At 38.8% G+C, this 26,072-nt stretch overlaps 1 protein-coding gene across 2 annotated transcripts in view; it reads right to left on the bottom strand.

Moving 5' to 3' along the window:
* Positions 1-388: 388 nt before the first annotated feature.
* PAFAH1B1 (platelet activating factor acetylhydrolase 1b regulatory subunit 1) overlaps positions 389-26,072 on the bottom strand; it is a 30,080-nt gene continuing 4,396 nt past the window's right edge. For both annotated transcript variants that reach the window (XM_071764927.1, XM_071764928.1), the window contains exons 2-11: positions 14,890-15,101; positions 14,575-14,659; positions 12,990-13,064; positions 11,846-12,052; positions 9,914-10,082; positions 8,818-8,920; positions 7,814-8,042; positions 6,229-6,330; positions 5,459-5,615; positions 389-4,179 (exon numbers count right to left, since the gene is read on the bottom strand). In XM_071764927.1, coding sequence (XP_071621028.1) covers positions 4,106-4,179; positions 5,459-5,615; positions 6,229-6,330; positions 7,814-8,042; positions 8,818-8,920; positions 9,914-10,082; positions 11,846-12,052; positions 12,990-13,064; positions 14,575-14,659; positions 14,890-14,921 — 1,233 coding nt within the window. In that variant the 5' untranslated portion in view covers positions 14,922-15,101 and the 3' untranslated portion in view covers positions 389-4,105. The remainder of the gene's footprint in view (positions 4,180-5,458; positions 5,616-6,228; positions 6,331-7,813; positions 8,043-8,817; positions 8,921-9,913; positions 10,083-11,845; positions 12,053-12,989; positions 13,065-14,574; positions 14,660-14,889; positions 15,102-26,072) is intronic.

Here is a 26,072-nt window from a genome sequence, read left to right as displayed (position 1 = left end):
CAGACACCAAGGATAGTTCTTACTCTGCTTTGAAGTAAGGTTTAAGGTAAGGAGAAAAAAAAAAATCCCAAACCAAGAGAAGGGAAAAGGCAGCCCCAGGCCAGGACCAGCATAGGAGGGGGCTCCTGCCAGAGAACAACCTCCAGACCACACCTGGAACCAGCTGCACCAACACAATTTCTGTAAAACCTTCACTACATTCACCAATAAACAGCCCTGACTATCCCAACTGTAACCAAATGCCTGAAGAACACATTTCCTCATGCAAGAACCACTTAAAACTACATAAAAGGAACAGCAGGTGCAGATCAAAATCTGAAGGGTGAAACACCAATAGCTTTTTTCAAAATAGTTTTAATTCTTGCATCCAAGGAAACAAAAACACATCTAGTTTTATATGCATTTAATAGTTTACCAATTGGTACAATAGGATTTTTTTTTTAATATGCAGAAAACATGAATAAATTTTGTTTTACACAGTCTGAGAGCAACAAATCTTACTGTAAAACACAGAGCAGTATTATATACATTCCTTTACTGATTTTTTTTTTTTTTTTAAATTGTGTCAATAGCTTCAGTTAACTCCTACAGTCTGGGAACTGTTTTCTCCAATAGCAACCTCTAACATTGTTCTTATGAAAAAATTTGATGTTTGCCTTCATGTCAATGTCAGGATCAACTTCTAAAACGTGAAGATTTTGCTAACTTATCTTCAGAATGAATTTGGGGAAGCCTGAGGGATAGGTCGGACAAGAAAGCAGCTACTTACATGACACAGTGGAAAGATAAAAAGGCCAGTAAATCCAGTTGTGACTTGTAAATCCAACTCAACCTTCCCCACTCCTAACACGTTTATCCCTATCATTTTATGCACATATTCTTCTAAGAAGATTCTTGGTATTGACTTTTTAAAATACACTGGATTTTATGTACAGCCAGACAGCAAATATCTCATTCTAGGTGCAGTTTTCCTTCACTCAGTAATTTTTTTTTTTAATATTCAGATCATTACAAGGATTATCAAGCCACCACTGTCTACAAAAACAAAGTATAATCTTTCTTTTAAACAGCTTTCACGTGAGTCAAAAGCTATTTAAGAGTGGTATTATCAGGCAGTTCACATAAAAAACAGGAGGAGGCAAACAGGAGAAGCAGGGTACTGACAGTATAAGTAGACTGGGCTTGGTGAGTCTATAGCCAAAGCTTTCCCAACACTACAGTGCTCCACAGCCCTCGGACAACTTGCTAGCAACTAGGGTATTTTTTTTTATTTTTTTATTTTTAATTAGTGCCCCGGGCACATCATTGGTCACACCATACACAAAAGCAGGACGGTATCTTTATAATCTTCTAAAGTGCAAGATGCTATAAAACATCAACTTCCAGATTATGTCTAAACCACAAATAAATGTTGCACTTTTTAGAATGCATCTACAACTTCCTGGGCACGTCACACTAGTGTGGCACTGGAATGTCTGTCTGGTTTCAAGCCAAAAAGTCTGTATTGTCTATTTGGTAACAGGGTCTATATATATAGCTGGTTTTAAGCAATGACAATTTTAGTACAGAAAGTGATAAAAGCAGCAGTGAACCTCTTGAACCCTCCAATAAATGTATTTTGTAATCCAAACCAGTAACCTCATTATTGTACTTGGTATCACAGGAAAGGCACAGGATGAGCTGACAGAAAACATTTCAAACAGTGGAAAAAGTTCAGCACAGTGCAATACCACAGAGGGACACTGCAGGAAACCCTCACAAACCCCACTCCTGTGTTGTGGCTTTCAGGTCTTTCTCTAAACAGGGCTGTAACTTTTGATCCGTTCAGGACCATCCCTGAGATTATTCACTGCTTATTAAGGGAGAAGGTTGCAAATTGCATTGCAGAAGTACTTAGCAGAGTGTTTCACACAAGCAATTAAATGCTGCTTACATGACTTCAGTTGTTTGTCCCTTCAGTTGTTGTATGCTAAAGGGAAAAAATGCAGTAGACAACTTCCACTAATAGGTACCTTTAATTTGTCATTCATGTTTATGAATTACGTACATGAGTGTGGTTTACTTTGTACTTTAATAAAGTTTATAGGTCCTATCAGGAATTAAACAGATGTATTACTTAACAGCTGCAGACGCACTGAGGAATTTTAAGATGCACTACTTGTGTATCTGGAATTCTCAAATAGGACAAAAAGCAGCAAATTTTTCCAGTCCAAGCAGCTAACAAACAAAAAAATACTTTATTTGTGCATGCTTAAATTGCAGAAACACACACTGAAAATTACATAAACCACTGGATTTAAGAGATTAGCCTGAATCTTAAACTGGCTCCAAAACCCCCCACATCAGAGCTCCATTTCTTCCTCCACCCCTCCCCAGAGCCAAGTCCATGCCAGGATCCCATACTGACACCCATCTCCTGTCATGGGAGGATGGATCCTTCTCTGGGTGGCTGTAGGAAATTCACCACCACCCACCTCACCACTTGAGTGTGTACACCCTCCAGCCAACTCTACCTTGGTCAAGGATTCTTTTTTTTAAAAGGGACAGTCTTAAAAGCCATGTATTAAATGAATAAAACAAAGCACAAATTCACCTGTTAAAACATCAGACTGGTACTTCATTATATTGTAAATTTTAAAGTGGATTTTTAAAAAGACCTGGTTAGTTTGATAAGTATTGTAATTCTTAGTTATCTACAATGGAAATTGTTGCAAAACTGCTGATTAAAATATTAATTTGTAATATTTTCATTCACTTTGGATCAAAACATGTCACTTTAGGGATATGCAAATTAAAAACTGTATGAACCAACCAACATAAATACTAATAACCAAGCTGGTCTAGTTTTGTGATAAGATATGGTTATGTTTCTAAATGTTTACTTGATAGCATCATTCCCACTGACAGACTGTGTTTGGTTGACGATGTGCTGTTTTCCTTTTGCATCAATCTGTATCTGCCATTACAATCTGATTCAAGGTATTTAGTGCTTTCTTTAAAGCATTTAAATACTGATTCCAAGGTATTTATCAGTATGCAAACCACAGTACATTTTTATTCAAGCCACACTGTCCTGTCAAGGTAAGTATAACCTCATTTTCTAAAGGGTTTCCAAGGAGGCACTAAAGAAACCAAGAAATCTCTGTATACCCCAACCTCCTGCCAGTGAATGAGAGGGAAGTGTACTTTGATACTGTTGTGTCATAGGAATTGCACATCTCTAACAAACATGGAAAGCAAACAGCAAATTGTACCATGGCAGTCATTTGGGAGATTAAGCTCTACTGGAAATTGGATCACTAAATTCTAGTGGGATGGACAACTCCTCCTGGAAGTTTGTCTAGCATAAAAAAAAGCCAAAACAAAAACCCCAAAAACCATTTAAACTTAGTTTAACAGCACAGCTTAACCATTGAATGACCAAATAAAAAATAAATACATATATCACATCAGCTGCTACTAAGATTTGTTGTCTTTTTTCAGGTTTACAGTTAGTTATATAAATATACCAACCCTTGCGTGATAGGAGGCCAAAACAAGTGTATTCTGTTGATTTGGCAAATGTTTCATGACAAATATTCCAGAGTTTAATTAATTTCCATTAATTACATATAAGGTTCAGAAGATTCTGAATTGCAGCCTTATTATCTAGTATTCTTAGAGAAGATTTATTAAGCACACTTAAGTGATGTTACATAGATACACATTTCTGAAAGAGCCCTACAAAATTTTTCCCAAATGAGGTCACCAATTCAGGCACCAACAGACAGCAGAAAGAAAAACAGGTATAATTATCCGACATAGAACGACACTGTCAACTATTCAGTTAAGTGCCCTATTTCAATTATCCAACTTCTGCCTTCTTAGGTCTGATGTGACCAATGCCAGCCCATGTTCTTAAACCTATGGTACTTCTAGACAACGTATGTAAATTTACAGTATACAATTTGGATTCACCATGCATGAATACTTTGTGTGTAACATTTAATAAGCTCAATCTACATCCAGAATAATTTACATGAAAGGACAATATTTATTTAAACAGAGCTCAATGGGTAACCATGAGTGCATCTCCAGAGGAAAGGGGGGTCAAATGTGAATTCAATCAACGGCACTCCCACACTTTTACTGTTTGATCTACACTTCCAGTAACCACATATGGTGCCGTCTTGTGGAAATCTGCGAGGAAAGAAAAGCTGGTGTTAAGAATGAACCCAATACTTCAGTATTTTTCACTCTCACTGAATGTCATGGCTTTTTCAAAAAAAAATGATACCAGCTCAAAGGCTAAACTTTGAAGCTCATCATGTCTGCAGTTCAGGAGGCAAATCCTCCCATGCTAAAAATTTCGTGAGCAGTGAAAATCTACTTTCAGTTCATCTATAAAGGGTCTTTCATGGAAAAGAAATCCAGCTAAAAGTTCTAACAGAGAGGAGTCCAAAACACTTTAAACTGAAAAAACCCTTGAATACCACCAGAAGACAGAACTTTACATATTTACATAGAAGTTTTCAAGGATCAGAAGTCAGGAAACTTGGCTTTTTCTTGTTGCTGTAGAGAGTACAGCCTGTGAGCCAGTGTTTAGAATGTCATTTCTCAGGCCATACCAAAACATTTCATATATACAAATCAATTAAGGATGGGATCAGCAGACAGTAGTGGGAAGTTTAACCAAGAGGAATGAAAAAGCCTCATGGTATAGCAATAAACTGAAGCAGCTAAAGACAAGCTCAGACAATTCACACTAGGGGTTTAATGTTCTTCAAATCAGAACGTTGCCCCTTTTGGATCAGCTGTGAGCTGATTTACTTCACAATTTAAGAGTGAAGTACAAAAACCAGACATTTTGATTAGACCTGGAAGTTTGATTAGGAAACTAGTAGCCAATTTTTGGTCTGCTGCTAACCTAACTTGCACAGCTTTCCCAAAGAAGCTGTAAACTGCCAGAGGAGCACAAAGAAAGAAGCAATGGAGAACTCTCCAGGGCAAAGCTAGCCTTGTTTGGGCTAGAGAGGGGTTTGTTTGATTTGTTTTTGCCATGGCAGGGGAAATAATCTCTACCAAGATCTGGTAACACCAAACAGAAATGCTCAAGAATTCAAACTAACTTTTTTTTCCTGACCATTTTGTTTTGTGCTCCCTGGTTTGGGTTGTTTTTTTTTTTCCTGTTCCAACATTTGCAATACAGGACTCCCCAAATGCCTTCACACTCAGTGGTGAAAGGTTCCAGAACACCCTGGCAGTTAACATCTTTATCCAGTGTGCAACACTGGCAAGAGAAGTGGAAAAATCTAGCACACTCACAATTCATATCTGTCCTTACTTGATTGAAATACACACAGTACAAACCTCCCTGGAATCCAAAGTATGATTGTCTAGCTTGGTGCTCAAGTTCAGCTGGTGAAGATGTACTCTCTGGCTCTGTACGTAGCAGTAAGCACTGCAGAGCAATACATACCCAAAGAGGTAACAAAGTGTTCGTGCGCATTGAGGGTTTTCATGCATCGCTTGTTCTTGAAGTCCCAGACACGTAGAGTCTTGTCATCAGCACAGCTCAAAATAAATTTTCCCCCAGAATGGAACAGAACGCCACGTACCCAGTTATCATGGCCCACCTTGTGTACAAGGAGAAAGCAGTGAGCAGGTGCACCTCTGAAGGAGAAGCATTCTACAACTTATGCTACAGCAAACCGAACAACTCCTTGCTCTGTCCCTGCCAGGACAGCATTTGGCCTTCTGAAACCCTAATAGTACTCAAAGTTTATCTTCAGTTTCTATTATTACATCAGCATTATCAACAATGTGAGTTCCTGTCCTTGAAGGCAAACAAAGAGATCTCCTCATGTGACCTGCACTGATTCTGGTCCCCACTCCCAGCACCAACATCCAGTCCAGCTTGAACACAGAACCCACGGGAAGACCCACACAGGACACTGCATTTCACACCAGAAAAAATTCACAGCTTATCAGCATTTCTGTAGACAAACCAAGCCACTCATCACAAATAGTGCATCACAGTACTCCTGCATTTACATATTTTGAGATTCTTAGCATTTCTCAGCAACAATATCTGAAATACAGCAGCCATTAAAACTGTATGTGCAGTATTAGTCCTATATCAGAAACTCTGGCCTCTCTTGATAACATAAACACGTAAGATGATTCATTCCATTAAAACTGGTTTTATACATGCAGCTACGACCACCAGAAGAACACCAATGAACTTACAAGTGTCATAAGGCACATGCCAGTGCTAATGTCCCACATCTTAATGGTCTTGTCTCTGGATCCAGACAGCAGAAAAGGCCCAGGCTTGCCACTCTTCTTAGTCTACAGAAAATTGTGTTTAAGTTATGGCATATACAGGGCAGGGGGGAAAGAGGAGGGAAGAAGATCCCTTCTGAGTGCTATTCGTAGTACAAATATTAGTTCATATGACAACTTACAGCTAATAAATACACAATGCCAAAGTTGAGAGTCACAGGCATTTTGTTACTGATACTAGGAGAAATGAGCAAAAAAGGAATTAAACAATCTGTTAGAAGAAGTGGTTGTATGTTCCACTGATGCACTAAGCTGAATAAAACTTAGAATCCACACTTGCCTACTGCAAGACATCCTCTTTTCACAGCAGACACAGTTCAAGTAGAGTCAGGTGTCTCAGGACAAGAGTCTGGAGTTCAGAAACACCTTTGTATTCTCATTCATCATAAGAAGTAATGAAGCAAGTGTAAGAATTTTTTTACAAGTTTCTACTCTCAACTTATTTCCATCTGTACCTGCACAAAGCATTACAGAAAGAGTTGGTTCTCAGGGCTGGGAATGTTTCAAGTGTGAAGCTAATGCCAAGTTGGTGCTTGCTGAAAGCTGCAGGCTGCAGCAGGGTGTGCACAGCTGGTGAGACCAGCAGAGGGCAGGGGACACCACTGCAGACACCTCCCACTGCCAGGGGAACTCAACACGGGGAGTTCAGTTTTTATTGCTTTTAATTAAAAGATTATAAGGATCTTCTAAGGATGCAAGTCAAATTTGACTGCAATAATCTGTAAAATCCATCACTAGACAAGGCCTTGTCTTCAGTGCCTCTACTCCTCCCCTTGGGTATGTGTGTCGTTTTTGAGGACAAGGTCAAGGCAGAAACACTTGGGGCTTTAACTACTGTAGAATATACAAGAAAAATACAAAATTTGAGTTAATTTCTAGATTTTTTCTTCTACGCTATCATCCTTAGAAGGAAAATTCTGCTAACCTTTAATAAGCCTTTCTTGAAGATTCAGTAACCAGAGAAGATGTACCTGTGATCACACAAATGGGGATTCATTTTTCTTAAAAGAATGCTTTCTCCTAGCATTAAGTTTGCACGGTAGGACATGGTCAAAGCTTAATCCACACACAATACATCCAAGGCAGCTTCATTTCTGCAGTCCTGACTCACTACTTCCCCCACATCTTTCAGTTGCTGAGCACCTTTAAAATCCCCATGTTTAACCAGATAAGCTACTTCCCACATTTCTTTGCTGAAATACATGAAAGTGGTCCCACTCTCAACCTTCTCAGAGTATCTCTCCAGAGTTACTTGCATCAGCACAAAGGTAAAGTCCTACTGTTAAAAAACACAAAAGCACAGATCCCATGCAGCCAGATGGAGGATTAACACCAAATATACTCAGCAAAAATGCACTCACACACCTGCTGTATCTGCCAAGCACTGAGAACACAGCTTGGCTGTTCTAAATACTACCCAGGAAGTTCTGTACTGACTGAAGTAAAAAATCTCACTGCACGCTCTCGTTGAACCGCGCTGCAACATTACCTCTGATCCCGTAGCTTCTGATATGGTGGAGTAGGAGCTCTCGGGAGCCCAGGAAATGCATTCTACCACGTGCTCATGCTCTCTGAGCTCAGCTTTGCACTCCTTGGTGGCTACCACCCAGACCCGCACCGTCTGGTCGTTGGAGCAGCTGGCAATCAGGGTGCCATCCTGGTTGGGCCGCACCATGCGCACCCATTCCCTGTGACCCGTGAAAGTCTTCACGCAGTAACTGTTGGGCAAAGAGACACAGCACCACCCAGTCAGCACTGCAATGAAAGGGCTACACAGGCCTTTGAAATTTAAGGACTTTTGACCTATTCTTAGAAGCCAAGATAAAAGATTTCAGCACACACGTGTCCATCCTGAATGATGGTTTATAAAACCATAAAACAGTTCACGGGAAAGAAGCTGAGAGGAGAAAGCAGTGACAACGAAGAACTGGCAAACCCTTGTTAAGGTAGAAAGCAGGAAGCTTGGGGAAAAAGATGAAGCTGGCACAGCAGTTTGTATTAAATTGGTATTTTAAGAACAGGTTAATATTTATAGACCAGTCGGATGGCCTCCATCTACAACTTTTAGCAAATGGATGGGTTAAAGAGGCAACTGATACATGAAACAAAGAAGATGACTAAAAAAAATAAATCAGGAGACACCTTGATCAATGTCAAGAAAGGCAACAGATTTCTCCTCCCCCCACCCATGCTCCCTTTATGCTTGGGGTTAACCACTGAGTTTATATTCCTGCCTGGTCCCAAGTTATGGTGTTCTGCCCTCAGAACTCCCAGGAAGATAAGGCCAGTTTTAATTCATTGGCACTAAAATCTAAACCCCTATGCTCAACAATTTATGCACAATCCTTAAGTGAATGACTTTAAAGGGCAAACATCATACCCCATCTCAAACAATGTTTGCTGATACTTGAGATTTGTGTGACCCATTTCCTATAAACAGTGGCTCATGCTTGTTTTGTTCAGGTGCTGATGTTTAGCCTGAAGTGCACTTACCCTGTTTGGACTTCCCACATTTTGATAGTTTTATCCCTTGAGGCAGAAACTATATGATCTCCATTGGGCATGATGGCTACTGAAGAAACATTATGATCATGACCTAAGAACAGAAATCAAACCTTTATTAAGTGGTACTGAAATGGATTTTATGGAACACACAGGACCTGCCTACGCATTCATCTTGAGTAAGTAGTGCATATTTTATAGAGTAATATTTACATGTAAACTTTAGGTTTTATGAAATAATAATTTATATTTTTAAAAAGAAGAAGCAGTTGGGTTTTGTTTTATTGACAAGTCCAGTGTACAAGTTTGACTATAACAGTTTGCATATAATTCATGAGCTCGACTTTAAGCTTTGCAGTTTTCCTTAAATTGGCAGGATTAGCAATGATTCTTCTGAGATCAGTAATTCTGAGCATACATAATTTTGCAAGAGATTAGAGTCATTAGACAAAAGTTATAGCCTGAAGTTCACTAATTGTTTTTTTTTTCTTTTATTGGCAGCTACACTGCATCTTGCAAGACATGTACCTACAATGTACAAGTTCAAAATTTTAATTTCCACTTTTTTCCACTAAGCAGAATACTAGTGCATTAGTATTATTTTGAGCCTAATGCAAAGGGCACGTTCATCTGAAATCAAGAAAAACATGAAGGCAGAAGACTACAAAGTATGTGCAGAACACCTTTTGCTCTAATTGCTTCCTTCCTGAAGCAGTACATCAGGGAAACAGAAGGGTGAAGAAGGTAATTTTTTACTGATTTGAAGGCACAGCTTTATTGCCTAGTAAGCATTTAATTCTTAGCACTAACCCCCTCCTGTCATTTCATTTCTATGCCATTAGAGGATGTTTCCCCACAGCACCAGGCACAGCAGATTTGAGATGCTATTTCATTCCACAGACATTAAACAAATTTACACAGCACTCCAAGCATCAAAATACCCCCCCCCCCCCCAACTCTTTATTTTGGACAATACTTTGCCTTTCGACATCAGCAGTTCTCCTGGATTAAAAAGACCCAAACAAATAAAACAGCACAACCTCTCTTCACTTTACAGACTGCTAAATCAATCCCCTTTGTACCTTACCATGCATAGTTCTGATGCACTCAAAGCCCTGGAAATCCCATAGCTTAATGGTCATATCAGCAGAACAGGAGGCCAACAGTTTGCCAGTGTGGTCAAAGGAAATATCTTGCACAGAGTCTGTATGCCCCTTAAGGGTTCGTTCAAAATCTCCTGTCTCATAATCCCACACCTGACAAGTGAACAGGACATCTGTTAACAGCAAACTATTACTCTTTGTATTCTCCAGCCTCACACTTCCACTCAGTCTGGCACCTTATTCAATAATTAATTGAGCAAGAGACAAAGACAAACAGCCCTAAAAAGCCCAACAGCATAGAAAAATAAGCATTATTTTTATATGGTTTTGCTACTTACAGATTAACTGAATTAATGCATTTTGAAAACTTTTTTTCAATTAACTTAAAGCATTTATACACAGTAGGAAAGGAAGTTCCACTGCATCTTGAGTCTTAACTCTTAAAAATAAAGATGATGAATTAAGAAAAAATTAACAGACTGGTTTTGTCCATTCCTTCCTATGTTAATTCTCTAACTCTAATAATACAGTCAGTTTTCAGTTGGCAGGGAAAGCACCATCTTTAACAAACCCCCTGTCCCCATTTTCCCAAGCTTTACTATGGCTCCAGAATTTACTTGCTACTTCAGAACCAAATAGGAAACATTCTGCATACTAAAGGGCAATATTAAGAATGCATTGGTTTGGGGATGATAATCCAAGTCTGATGTGTACATATTAGTACATTACAAAATTTCTTAGTGATCAAATAAATGTTTGCATTTCACAACTGCAAGATAGCATGAAGTCACCATTCTCACTAAGCCAGTCTTATATCATCTAACCACAAACAAAAGCCTTTAAAACAAAACAAGCTCCTACAGATTGATTTTCTCTCTCTCAAGCACAAAATTAGACAATTTAAAATTATGTCCTTAAAAAGAACAACCAAAAAACCCCACCCAAACAAAACAAAAAAGCCCACCCAAGAACAACAACAAAAAAAAATCCATCATTCCAATAGATAGCAATCATTAGGAAGGTAACATCAGAAATTGACCTACACAGCTTGACTTCAAGAAAAAGGAAATTCATCCACTGTATCCATAAGAATGAGCAAACCCAAAGCTGATTATGCTCCTCTACATCTAACAAACACAGAGCTGTCACTGTTTGCAGCTTGCCCTGTCTGCTTGAAGGAAAAAAAAAAAAAACCAAAACAGCAGCTCTGTTTATGTTCAGAAACAAGAACAGGTTAAAGCTTTTAATGAACTATATCTGGCTGATGATTTTTATTTTGATTCTCCAACAAATAGCCACTATCAGAACTATTTGCATTTTTAAGCACATTGCTCAGCACACTACCTGATGTTTTCCAGGACAGCACTCTTGCAAATAGTTTTCACCAGCATAGAACAATGAGAAGTAACCTTTATTGGGATAATTCCCTTAAATGGTGACATTCAAACAACAGCAAAATGTGCTATCATTTCTGTATCAGATGCTAAAATGAGTGACTACAACAGATCTCTTCCTGCCACTGTACATTGCAACAAAGGCTGATGAAAACCATTTAAAGTTACTGAGAGTCATGGGGACCTGAGGGGACTTGGATGTCCCATTTAGAATAAATGGGAAGAACTCCTTTTCAGTTAAGAATGCAGCTGCATAACCACTGTAACCCCAGACTTAAAAACAATCCCTTCAGATGACTTGAGGCAACTGCCTTCCCCCCTCTCATCACATCACTATAGACACTGCCACTCCTCCTCTCCCAAGAGCTGGGACACATTCATAGCTGTCCCTGCTGAGGCTTAAAGCAGAACCTGAAATAATCAATCTTCATCAGTCCAACATCCATTCAGCCTGAAGTACTGATGGTGCAAATTACACATCCTCTGACTAGCTCAGTTTAATCCTCTGCAGCAAGCACATACCTTTATTGTGGCATCCTCTGAAGCAGAGACCATAACACTGAAAACTGGATGGAAAATGACTCGAGTGACAGGACTCCTGTGTCCACTCAGTGCATACTTCTCTGGAGGACGAGGAATCCACTCTTTAGGGTCTCGTTTCTGACCAAGGGGTCCCCCTGATGTAAATTCTTCCTTAGCTTCATTCAGTTTCGATTCTAATTCCATTACCTACATTTATGAATTTTAAAGAGGCCATTAATTTCTAGTTTTATATCAAGGTTCACCTTCACTTGTCATAATCCAAATACCAGCTGGCTCCCAAACTCACAGTAAAGCAAGGACTGATTACCAATCTTCAATAGTGTTATTATTTCTAAAAAGCAAATTTAAATTATTTATTATTCTTTAAAAATTTAATCATTGATCATTTATTCTTTTCCAATTCCCCAAATATTTTGACAAGAAAAAAACCATTCTACAAAATCATGTTCACTAAAATACTGTGTAAATATGCTTGAGCTACTGTTTTACAAATTATTGGAGGAGGTCATGTTAAAAAAGGAATGCCACTACTGCATGTTAACCAACAGCAGAGAAACTGAAGGCATCATAAAACCCTAGGTCTCTCAGCCTTTACAACAGATAGGACTTTAAAAAAAATAAAATCAGTGTGTTAACAATAAAGCTTTTAATACAGTCTACACCCATTAAAGCATTACTAAAAAGAGTTTTGCACTGTCCACTTGCAGAGAATCACTTGCTCTAATGCACTGACTGGAGTTAATGGTTTCTTCCCTTTAACATCGTGGCCAGACATCTGGCATCACAGATTTTTTACCTTTTTCTAAGCCAGTTAAGCCTTCTGGAGACAGCTATTCAACCTTTCCACTCACAAACTGCCTCAAGGCACCTCTTTTCTTTCCAGCTTCATCGCATGTGCAATCCACAATGTGAAGTCAGGACATTTTTATAAAGCAACAGAGAGGATGTCTCTGCTAGCACTGAGATGGACAAAGCATTTTCTACAACATGGATTTAGCTATTTTTCTTACTCAAGTGATCAAAATTCATCTTTCAGGTATTATTTTCTAAACCTGCACAGTGATGAATGTTTGATTTCAGCCATAACCTTTTATACAGGTAGGTCCTTCAGATCTCTACTTACCTTCTTTTGTAATCTTATAACAGATGTCCATTTTTTCTCCAGAAGTCCAGCATACTTCTTATCTAACTCTTCATTCTGTTTAAAAGCATTTAAATAAATTAATAAACTCTAGTTCTAAAGCCTGCAGAAGTGTTTCTTCAAAGGCAACATAAACAGCTCATTTTATTACAGTCTCTTGACCACAGAGGAATTCAAGTGAAAGACTATAATCAGTTAAACAGAACCACCAAGCTTCAACTTTCAATACCTACAATTTGCATACAGAGAAAACAGGAATGCATTTTAAAATACAATTTTAAATTTAAAATATAATTTTTAATTTTAAATACTGCAGCACATTAATGATGCTAGATTTTGCAAATAAAAATTTTCTCAGAGGTCCCTTCCAACCTGGATGATTCTGTAAATTAGATGGAGAACAACAAAGGCATGGAGAAAATAACAATGGCACAGCCTGGTCCACAAAAGCTCTGAGGACTGGCTACCTCACTCAGAGACCAGAAGCTGACCTACTACTTCAGGGGAATTTCTAAAAGCTGGAGTTATCTGCAGCAATAATCAATACAAAAATTGAAATCTCTCTTTATAGAGCTACACTTCATGCCTCCCAATTTACTAAGATAATTTCCGCCCCCCTTTTTTTTTTGTCATTGTAGTGTAGCCCCATCCAGTTCAGGTTTTCATGCAAAATAGTAATGTGAAACTTTTAGAAGCTGCATTTTCTGTTTCCCCTGGGACCATCTAGTCTATTTATATTGCCATTATAACCTTTGGGAAGAGAAGACTTAATTAGGTTGATAGATACAGCAGATAAGGGAATGGTATTAGGATTTTCAATTATAAGTATGGTATTCCAATTTGTAGTTTTTACTTATTTATTAGATACTGGGAGCAGATTGGATAAATTAAGTCAAACTTCATAATTTTGAAAAGAACAGTGCAAGATTTATAAAGAGAAAAGGCAGGGATTTATCACAAGTCAGCACACAGAAGTCTAAGGCTCAACCGAGGTATCTCCAGAGAAACTTCAACTCAGATGAAAAGCACACCACCTATGCTAGTAGGGGCTGAGTTTTAGAATTATACCAAAAATCATCTCTTGCTAAGTCAAATCTACTTAGTTGCAGAAATGACTGGTGTAAGTCACTAGTATCTGCACAGACTAACAAAACAGAGCTGCTTACCAGATCTGATCAACTCCTATTAATCTGTTGGGCTTGCCCTCCTAAGGTAACCAACTTGTATCAAGAATTTCAGGCATCGATTTAGCTACTGACCCAATTCCAATCACAACAATAAATGCAGCATTGTATAGATGAGTGGGATCCAGACATATACACACAAAATATTAAAATATTTAAAATATGCCCAAGTCATTAGCTGAAGATAAAGTTAAGAGTTTTGCTCGGAAATACTCAAGTCATCTAATTATTTTTTAATTTCAGCTGTATGAGTTTATCACCTCCACTTCTGAGCCTGCATGAGCTAATAGGTAGATAACATGCATGTTCAGCATGGATGAAGATGCCATAAAATTATAAACTCTTTACTCAAAATACAGATGAAGAATCTTGATTGCACTCACCACATCTAACTCAGCTTCCTTTTTAAAAACGGAATATGCCTCTTCATAGCCATTAGAACGAAGGTAATCTGCTATTGCTCGATTTCTAAAAAACAAAGAACAGTATCCTCAGCCTCAGTTCTGAATAAAAGAAGAGCTGGTTCAGACTTTTTAAATTTGAAAAAAAAGCACAGTCAACACAAGTCTTCAATGCAGTACAACACCTAGGATCATGGTAAATTATATAAATACATTTGGCAACACATTTTGCTTCAAGATGTGAACAGCAGGATACATTTTTTTATTTTAAATTTGGTGAAGAACTCCATTCCTTACAGTTCATCTCGTTGCCTTTGTGACAGCACCATTGTGGCTGGGATGTCAGGTTGACACGATTCAGCAGTGACTGCCTCCTCAAGATCTGAAGTCTTAGGAACCCTGGATCCACAATTCAGTCTGCCACAGCGTGGCTTAAATCAAAAGTGGTTTTCCAGACGTGAAATCCAATAGGAAATCTGGAGGCATTCAACTCAGAAGATTCAATCCATCTAGAAGGAAGAGAAACAAACACCCTTAATTTCCTTTGAATAAGCATTAGGTCACTCTGGACTAACATCAAGATTTCTGTACTCAAATTGCAACACCGTTCTAGACAGAACAAACCAACTGATGTTATAAATGGGATTTTATTTTGCTAGTGTGGATTATGCCCTTATAGGGCACCTTCAACCTGGTCTGAGCAGCCTGGAGAGACTTAAGCATTTTATTCCCTCTCTTCCCACCATTATTGCTTCAAGAAACAAGGAGCTGAAGGAAGCATCTTCAGTAACAGCTCAGTTCTAGTTTGTAGACAATACCATTACAATTTCTTGTGATGACAAGAACTTAAGCCCACCACAAACAGCCTACCTGTTGCATTCAATACTGTCAAAGGTTTACTCTCCAAAACCCCTATCCTCATGCTAGATTTTTTAATCTTCTGCAGATTCATCTCTTCATCAAACTAAATCCAACAAGACCCATTTAGTTAGTGTTCAACACATACAATAGATCAGCCAATGCTCTCCTACATCTTTCAGGCTTAGATGAAGTGTTTAAGACAGGTAGATTATTACACAATTATATTAGAAAAATTACTTTTTCTAATCTAGTGAGACTATCTAAAGGAGTTCCAAAGAACTACATTCTAAAAGACAATACTTGGCATCTTTTCAGTCATGTGGTGACACAGCTTACCTACACTTAATCTTTTATCTACCCATCTTGGGGTACAGAAAAGTGTTAAACAGATCTTCCATCTTATCAGTAACACAATTACTAAGGTTGCAGAGTTGCCACAAGTCTGTTACTCCAGCAGGGTTCAGACAACAACTTGATCATGAGAAATCTGACAATGCAAGCTAATTCAGAATACAGGTGAAATCTGACATATTTAAGAGCCTACTGTTGAAGTCCATCAGAATTGTGCCTTTTACAAGTTACTCATTTACACACACACACATTTAATATCTCCTTATACTATATCAAGAACTTCAGTATTCTTGGTGTACAATCTACTTCAAGTGGACAGTTTTAATCTCAGCCAAGGCAATATCACCAGAATCATTTCTGCAGCAGTGCCTTTTGATTTCTGCACTGCAGATACTCTTTTGGAGGCAACATGATTATGAACAATGATAAAAGTTCACATTTCTTGCATACCTGACAAGAGCCTCTATGTAACACAGAGTTTACTCAAGCCATTAAGCAAGTCATTAAGCAATGAAATAAAGTGAACAACAATACACAAGATTAGGAGATAGTAGTTGGGTTTGTAAACTACTTCAGGAAACGTGTCCTCACTGCCTCTCCCCTACTGCTTCTCTACTAAACATACAGGTAAGCAAGGTTCACTATTAATGTTGGGTAACAACATTGGTGAGGAGCCTGATTTAAACAGCAGCTTTTCTTACATTAAGAAAATTTTTAAAAATACTAAGCTTGTATCATTAATGTCTACTTATCCATCACAGGGGATCAGGAGCTTGTTTCTAAACCTATCTAGGCTCTGCTGTCTGCTTCAAAATAAGCTTAAGCTGCAAGTTGCTTTTATTTCCCTCTGCTGGTGGATTTTCCATGTCCAATGCTGTACACCATAATACTGCACTGCAAGCTGTTTCAGACAGAATCACCCTAAACAGGCAAGACATTATTTCATTAGTTTGACCTCTTCCCTAATAGCTATTTCAGAAACAATTCAGTTGAAAACTGATAGCATAGGCTGCATCTTTACAGAGAAGAGAAGCAGTCACTTCACTTATTCTTGTCCCATACCCTGCTTCCTGACAGGTAAAGAGGAAGCTGGTTTTCAGTAGAAAGTAGAAGTATCATGTACAAATTAATGGAAAATTAGTTTTTATATTAAAAAAAAAAATCTCCTGACATCATCAAAAGAAGTGCCCTCTAGAGGGCAATGCTGCTATAAATTTAAGAACGAAAAAACAGGCTTATAATGGCTGAATCTCTGCACTTCAGTATGAACATAGCAACGCTTCCAGTAGTGATAAACACTGGAGAACAACAAAATAAGGTGGCTCATACACAGAAGCATGGCTTGAAGCACAAGCTTCCAAAATCTGTCTGTACTATTGCCATGGTAAGAAACACTGTATTAAAAATGGAAAGTGGTTTTTGTACTATGCACTACTGCTACGAAGGGAATGCCTTGTAAATCCAGCACCAGTGCAGTAACTGCAGTAAAAACGATACTCCAATATTTTGACAATTTTGCCATTGTGCCTAAGAGCTGTAACTGTAGCACTTACCTAAAAATAACAGCAACTGTGTTTACAAGGTGATCCTTGACATGTTATCTAGTTAGAAAGGCATTTTTCCCCCTCAAATTAGCAATCAAACTTCTCCTGTATCCCCAGCACTTCACACCACCTGGCCAGCTCCATCACTCCCTCAACTGTTACTCAGGAACAGGTCTCAGTACCAGACAAGCTGCAAGACCTACAGAGCAAAGCAGTTATTTCTGCTGCTAGCAAGCTAGTTAACAAACTACAAACTCATCTACAGTATCTCACCTCTCTGAAGTGTCTGCTTCAAGCCCCCTTCTCAATATTCCTGTTTTTGAAATTATGAGGGCACCTGAACATAAGGCCAAGCATTTTAGGGTAGCTTCCTTTTTATACAAAAGCCAAAACAAAAAGACAGAAAATAAACAAATGGGGAAGAAACAAACAAATGAAAACAAAACAAAAACCCCACACAAAAATAACACCATCCAAGCAAAGAGGTCCAAAACCAAAAAGCCCAAAAGGACCCAAGTTTAATTATATACCTGTGTCTCAGAAACAACTAAGAATGGATTAATATTGTCCACTGCCTTTTCTTTAGCTAGGGAAGGCTTGGTGCCATCCAAACTCAGTGGAGCCAGACTAACCAGTCCTCCTCCATTGCCTATCAAGGCTCAGTCACCACTGTGCTACACACACCCACAACCTGCCCAGTAATGAGAGAAACCAGTGTTCAAAGAGAACCCTTGGGAAAAAAACCAAAGCAAAACCCCCAAGGAAACAACACCCGATCATTACAACTTGCCTGAAATCAGTCATCTTTAGTATCAGCAGCTTACTGAGAATAAGGTGGTATCCAGACACAGAGCTAGATCTTTTCTAAGAGGAAATATGTCTCTATATGAAATTTTTTCTTTGTTCTGTATTAAATACAGGAAAAAAAAGACTGAACCTTAATAGAGCCACTCATGGAGTAATTTCTACTAATCAAGAGTAAACCAGGATGTGCCTTTTAGTAATAATTCCACTTACATTGCACAACATTTTAGTTTCCTACTTAAGACCTATTTGATAAGGTATCAGTATCTGCCTATGTGAGAGAACTGCATGGCAAACCCCTGCACATGTGCAGTCTCACAACAAAACAGGCAACAAGAGTTCTCAGCAAGATCCCTTGTCCTTATGAGCATTTTACAAGTTGGAAGCCAGACCTGGCTGAACCCTTACACTGTAACAAGTTTGCCTCTTCCACCTCCTGGCAGCACAGCTCAGCTTTCTAGGCTATACAGGTAGCTGGTGGGAGAAGGGACATGGCCACCACCCATCAGGGCTCAGGCCACCTCTTTATGAAACAACACAAACCCTTCCAGAGCTGTGTGTAACATCCTCCTCAGCTCCTCAACAGGCAACTGCATCTCACCTCAACTGCTAACTTTTTCTATTTCTTCCTTTCAAGCTTCTAAAACATACAGAACTTTAATTAAGAGCAATAAATTGGGCAGAAAACCATGAAAAGTATAAAAATTCTTCCTTGTAAAGGAAGGTGGAAGCAGCACAGTACAAGTGTCTCTGGCTTGCTCATTAAAAAAGGGAAGTGGAAGACCCTTTGCCTCTTCATGTCTAAGAACCCCCTCCCAGCTTCCTAAACCAGGATTAAGAGGTTCCTGAGCTGCACCATACACAGCCTGTTGCAGGAGCCAGTTGCACTCACAAGACTCACCCACACATTTACTCCTATGGAAATTGCTCTGAGGCTCAGCAATTTTGCCTGATGTGCATTTAAGGATGGTCCCACCCTGGTGGTAACTAAATACATACCTTTTGCAACTAGCTGGTGCTGAGGCACCCAGCTGAGTATAACTTCTCACTTGAAGTGGACATCTCAGATCTGATATTGTTTAGGAACCACCCTCTTCCTGAGGGTGACTAAGATCCTAACAATTCAACAGTTTCTTCTTCCTGACTTTAAGCAGTAGCTCCCTATTCCCATGTGTGTCAATGGGCTGAAGTGTTTCCTTGATTACTGGAAAACTTCTCAGTAACTTAACGAGAGACCTGCTAACCATTCATAAGATGCACAAGGGTTCAGCTGTACTTGTTAGCTCTTTAAGACAGCTATATGGTAGGTACACAAAGCTAAACAGATAGAGTCAACCCAATGATGGAAGAAAATAAAAATTAAACCCAAAAATTTTTTTAAAAATCACTTCCAGGCAAGAGATACATCAAGCCAATAAACCGTAAACCTGGCTCACAGTTATTTCTATGATGATGGTTACACTTGCTTCAGGAGACAATTAAATATTATTTTCCATAAGTATCCTCCAAATGTAGTTGAGAGATTATGGAGTTGCACTAACCCTTCAGCATTTTAGTCTCAACCTGACAAAAATACCTGTTCACTTATCTCAACTAGCATCAAGCAAGAGCAAAGTCACTAGAATCAGAATTTCTAAGGCTGTCCATTCTGTGCACATAAAAAAATACCAAATTCAGTCTCTAGATTGCTTAAGAGTTCATTACATTTTTACATTACATCAGAGTACACTGGATGCTAACAGTACTAAATTTGGTTTGAATTCATATACCTGGTAAAGGCGCTGTGCCCTGAATTTGACATTTAGTTTCTATCTATTTCAAGCTGATCATCTACTTTGCAAACCTACAATGAGACTAAACAAACATTTGACAACAGATGCTTTTAAAGTAAAACTTCTTTCTTAGTTTTAACTATTGAATTAGTGTTTCTGGACTTCATCCTTGACCTACTGATTCCTGCTGTTAATTACTGCACAGATAGCACAGCTCATCATAGTATTTTAGAGTAGGATGAAAGCTTCACTGTTTTTTCTGTTTCACCAAGCCCTCTGTTTTACACTTATTATGACTTTGATTAGCAACTGTAAAAACTCACTGCTGCAGCTTTAGTCAGAAGGTTTTATCTCTATGTGGCAAGGCACTATTCAACTCTTCCAAAGGAACACACACATTGCACCACAACAAAATTGAAACCATAAATACGGAAGTCAAAGAAACCATTAGCTACTAGTTATTAACTCATGAAATAAATTATACCTTCGGTAAGGTGTTTCACTGGTCCCTGCAAGGTATTAGTTCAGTCAGGGATTTAGCATTTAGCATCCCAGAAAGCTTTTGTCCTGTCAACTGCTTTACAGGAATCACACCATGGGAAGAAACTGCACTTGGTGCTTCCCAGCTGCCAACACACAACCACCAAGCTTATCAACATCCCACTAATACTGCCATCAATAGGGTGCTTCATATATAATTCTTACAAAGCCCTTCCAAATCCAAGCATTTTCATAAACATAACCTGAGATACCAAACTGTGCATTGCAATCAACATTATCATCCCCCTCAGCCCAAGCTCAAAGTTCTCCGTTGTTTTTTCTTTTACTCCCAACAACTGTGTCAAAAACACTGCATACGGGTCAGCACTGAGACAGCTCAGCTGACCAACACCCAACTCTGCTCTTCAGGAAAAGTTACAGTAAATATCACTCCCAATTGAGATATGATCCATCTAAACAACAGTTTAGCAAGTTAAACAATTATGTATTTTATTAGAAACATACACCAGGTAACAAAAGATATACATGAGAAAAAAAATTTGTCACACTCCTTTCACTCTAAACCCACACTTGCTCCCCATGCTCTCCCACCAGAGCAACAGGGGTTAAGAAAATCTACACAACATGAAGTAGTGACATGCAGGCAAGAGAGCAGAAAGCTATTCCAAGCTCACTGTGAATTAGTAAATTCCTTGCAGACAGCTTTAAGTTCTAACCAGATTTTAAAGTCACCTCCATACATCTCTAAAGAGTAATGTAGAGAAAGTGACACTACATTATAAAGCCTTTACAAGTTTCACAAGTTCAATTTTAATGGCTTCTTTCACAGCCTAAGTTACTCTGATTACTTAAGCCAGGGCTCTGCCATCAAGAAAATCCTCCCCAGAACCATGATGAAAGCCAGTCTCATCTACTGGAACTCCAGGCTCAAAAACTCTGTCATTCTGGTAATTTAACTCCTCAGGCCTACAGAAATATTTGCTTACCAGCTACTACAAAAACAGTCAATCAGCCTTAATACATTAGGTACTTTTCCCACAGGCATATTCATCCCTCCTGTAATTTATGTTTTCTCTCTTAACACTTGAATTTTTATTATTTAAATCAAGAAAATCAGTTTCAACATCATTACTTGGTTCACCACATCAGCATCAAACAGTTAAATGTATCAGCACCAGGCCCTTGCTGCTGTCTAGCAACCTAACAACCACTGCTGACCAATCTGTTATTCCAGATATTGGAATAAATGTTCATAGCTCCTCCAACAACTCAAAAATAGAGTAATTAAATTTCTGCAGTTTTAATGACCGTTGCTTAGTCTCCACAGTCTTCCCCACAAACACATAAGCTACAGACACTAAACATTATAACAAAAGTTAGAGGAGATAGCATAAATCACAGAGAGAATGCACAAGCAGATACTGAACAGACCCAACACCTTTCAATTCTAAAAGCTCACAGAGTTGTGCACTGCTGTGCTTTAAAAACAGTGTATTTTTGCTTTTTTCTTGTGGAATCAGAATACACTAATAAACTCAGCTACAAGATAATTTATAAGAAAATGAAGTATTATTATGAAAAAACATGTGTTTTATAATATTCTACAAGAATGTTTATTTGAAGGAGACAAAATCTGAGATCATATTTTCAGACTGGCAGGCTAGGCACACCTCACACTAAGAACCTGGGTGCTAAAAGGGCAGAGAAGCCATTATGAACACAAGGAATACACAACTGAGTTCACATTATGAATCATTTACAGAGTTTTAGATGGCTTAATCTTTAAAACTTAATTTGTAATAATTTAGAATTCCAGGAACTTGCATAAAATTCAGAACAGTCTTGAGTGCCAAGTCACATGCTACCAGCATGTTTCTCTTATACATTCTACTGTTCTCAAAAGATGTTCTACATGAAGGAAAACTCCTTGAATTTTCTTCTGAGCTTGTTAATGTATCTGAAATCCTAGTTTGGTTAGCCCCCTCTCTTCAGGAATTTTTTCAAGCCCAGTGAAAGGCAAGTCGCTCATGAAGAGGTAGCAGAGACCAAGCCACCAAAAGACTAAGTGAACTAATACAATCAGAATTAAATTCCACAAATCTTTAAAGGGGAAACATCCCTTTATGTATCAATGAAGTAGAAACTCTTGTTGCATTGTCACTTGCTACATGGCTGGCACATTAGATCCTCAGGAAGGTTTTCAACAGTGTATCTTGTTTCATAACATACTGACAAGAGAAAATGAAGTGGTTATTTGTGACCAGTTATTTGCAGGCAATTAGAGCTACAGTCCTGTATGGGAGAAATAGGTAGTACTGATTGTTCTCTTACACCTGTAGGTTATACTGTCGAATCCTAGCAAGCATGTAAGAACAGTTTCTTTTAACCTGGACTGATTTTTAATGGTATGATTTTGTTTTACACCCAGTAAGGAAAAAGCTGCTTTCTCAAACTCAACCCACAGAAATAGGACAACTCTTCCCACAAAGGTACTCTAGAAACAAGGTTCCACAGAACAGCCATGCAGTTCCCCTTGGAGTACAGCAAACATACCTTACCCTGGAAAATGTTAGAAAGAATCACGGACAAGCCAGCAGGGATGGGTTGAAGAATACAAGAAAGCTGCTCGTTTATGAGCTGGGATAATCTTTTTTCCACTTTCCAGCCTACATCAGTAAAGCTAATTGAAGGATTAAGGCAGAGTGAGCTGCAACAACTATCTTATTTTGGAAAAACCTAACAAAAAGGAAATCTCATCTGAATTACAACTGAGCCTTATTTTCAATTCACACTTTTAGCAAGACTGTTATATTCTGCAATTAAGTGAACTCTTAAAAATGCCCACAGGTCTTAGAAGGACAGGACAGGGGGAGAAGGGAGGAGGGCTGGTGTTACAGTGCACCCAAGTATTAGAAGCTGCTACTCAGAACTGTTTAGAGAAATGCACCATGCACACCACTGACTTCAGAAAAAAAATTTTCAAAATAATGTTTGTTAGGTCAATCAATATACACACGTTGTGTGACAGCAATTCTAGGACTCTATTTAAGCCACTTTCTTTTAGCCACTGAGAGAAGAGTGCATGAACTCAGGCCGTGTTCTTGCAGTTGGTCAGCAGCCGTGCACTGGATTTGGACTTTGCTCTTTGCAGTTCTTCCCTGCAGGTCACAGGTCTAAATCCAAATTGAAATATTTGGATATTTCCAAATTGAAACTTGCAGGAACATATATGTTAAAGCTTTAGAAACAGAAGGTCAAAACTACAAGCAGAAATTCAGATAGAACTTCCAGACTTGGAATCACTGACAGCCCTCTAGCCATTTTCAAAGCTTGTTGACCAAAAATGGCTTCCCTTGACAAGTAGAGAGGGAAAAAAACAACCAACCAACCAACTAAACATCTTAATTGTCATACATTCAACTTTTATCCTACTACAGGGAAACAGATTTTAATCTTTCATGACACCAGTACCAAAATAATGCAATTGGGGTTCTTGTAGAACATGTCATCTTTATGACCCATCTTCACCTACTACACCACTGGCCCTAAACCAGGCAGACAAACACCTGCTGCCCTCTTCCCAGCTTTACCAGCACCCTTTATCTCCCATCTACTGCACGAGGAGTAACCATCCTGCTACAGAGAGAAACTGCTCTCCCTTGAAGGAAAGGCCCTCATCTAAGTCAAGAGCAGAAGGCTAATGCAGAACTCCTTTTACTGATGAAAGGGAAAACATCTTCCTGTGCAGAAGCAGTATCAGCTAGCACAGAACTGGGGCCAGGACACACCAGGCAGCAGGCTGCAATACCCCCACCACACTTCTCTTTTGTAGGCATTTGTTACTGATACCATGTAGTAGTGGACATTATCTACCATTAGTACTCATCCCAGCCTTATCAGTGTGACAAAAACATTAAAGAGAAATTTCAAGTTTGTTGGAACAGTGTTAGCTGTTCACAAGATCTTATTACAAGAATGACACACATGATGTTAGAACTTGAACCCCACCTCACTGTGCTGCAGAGGAGCTGGAGGGTCAAAGCTCCCCTCTTAAGCTTCCCCCAAGGCAGTTTGTGCTTGCTGCCACAACTCCAGCAGAGTGAGAAGCAAAAACTTCTACCATCACTGATTCAATAGACACCATGTGTTTGAAACACATATACAAAAATTAATGACATCATCCTCTTAATAGACTGTAAACACTCTAGCACTTGAATAAACCCAATTGCTTACCCTATCTTCTTTACCACCACGAAGCAGGTGCCTCATGCACAAGACAAACTACACCACTGTTTCCTTATGGTAGAAAGAGTCACTACCTGCAGGCAAGCAGGCTAAATGTCTCTAACTCATTCCTCTTAACAAAGGATAAAGTTAACACCTCTGCTTTAGCATTAAGATAGTTCCACACTAGAAAACAAGGCAGGGGCAATCTACAGGAGTGTAGGGAAACAGACTTGTCTAATCAGCCCAAAAGAACTTAAGATTTGTGGAGCACAAAAGCAGCAATTAACATTGACACAAGAGGGAAGGTATAAATAATCTCAATCATGAAGCCACTGTGCTATCTCAGATGTAAGCTAGTACAGCATCATGCCATAAAAACTGCTACCTTTAGCCCTTCCTCAAAGGAGCTATGGCCACTGACTCTCCAGCCAGCACTGGGGAGCAAGAGGTGCTGCAGAAAAGTGCATCTGGGGACTCACACAACAGGGAACTATTTAACAACAGATCTGAGAAAATTAAAGGACAGACATTTGCTGCAGCACCACCTATAAACCTCAACCATGATGGGTTGTCCCATAACTGGGAATACTTTTGCGAGACTGCAGCAACCAGTTACTAGTTAAAAATATCAGGTAGGTTTTCCAGAATCAGCAAAATCACAACCACAAAGATCTATTTATTACATTTATTTAGGTACAATCCTTATCCAAAAGTCCACAAGCAGCCAAGTCAAACTGCCAGGCTCTCTCAGAAGCAGTACTAATAAGGAAGAAATGGCAAAGGTAATTCTAAATGTAATAACATGTACTTTGAATTCATAATGTTGATTTTTTTGTATATAGTTTTGCATGCACCAGTTGACACTGCTCAGTACAGCAATGCCATGCACACAGGATTGGCTCTGGAGAGGACTGGTGAAATGTACTGGTGAAATGGATCTCAGCACACACTTTGTTGTAAGTACCATGCTGCTTTGAAATTTTTCTTGACAGTACACACCAGCATGAAGTGATACCATAGGTGGCTTCCATGACAGTGAAGTAGATGCAAGACAGCCTAAGTCACAGCTACCTGATCCCCTAAAGAGAGGGTATGAGGTTAAAGAAAAAAGAATGAGCTTTTAAACATGCTGAATGAGACAAGCATGGCCTCATTCAAATCCTGACTCAATGAGTCTTAAGAGGAAAAGGTCCTTCTTTAAACAACTAAGATACAAGTAAGATACACACTCTTGCAGGGGCTAACCTGGAGTACCTAGAAAGTTCACCAGGTTAAAACTACAACTAAATTATTCATCAAGTAAAAAACGTGGTACATTCAAATGATTTTAATACGTAATACCCATCAGTAGGTCTCAAAACACATCAGGAAAGATGAAAAGCATTGTTCTAAAATAACTATAATAATAGAAAAACAGAGA

The sequence above is a fragment of the Heliangelus exortis genome, chromosome 21 (genome assembly GCF_036169615.1).
Source record: "Heliangelus exortis chromosome 21, bHelExo1.hap1, whole genome shotgun sequence".
Lineage (NCBI taxonomy): Eukaryota > Metazoa > Chordata > Aves > Apodiformes > Trochilidae > Heliangelus > Heliangelus exortis.
The sequence above is the reverse complement of the archived record's forward strand: the minus strand, read 5'-3'. Positions and strand labels throughout refer to the sequence as shown.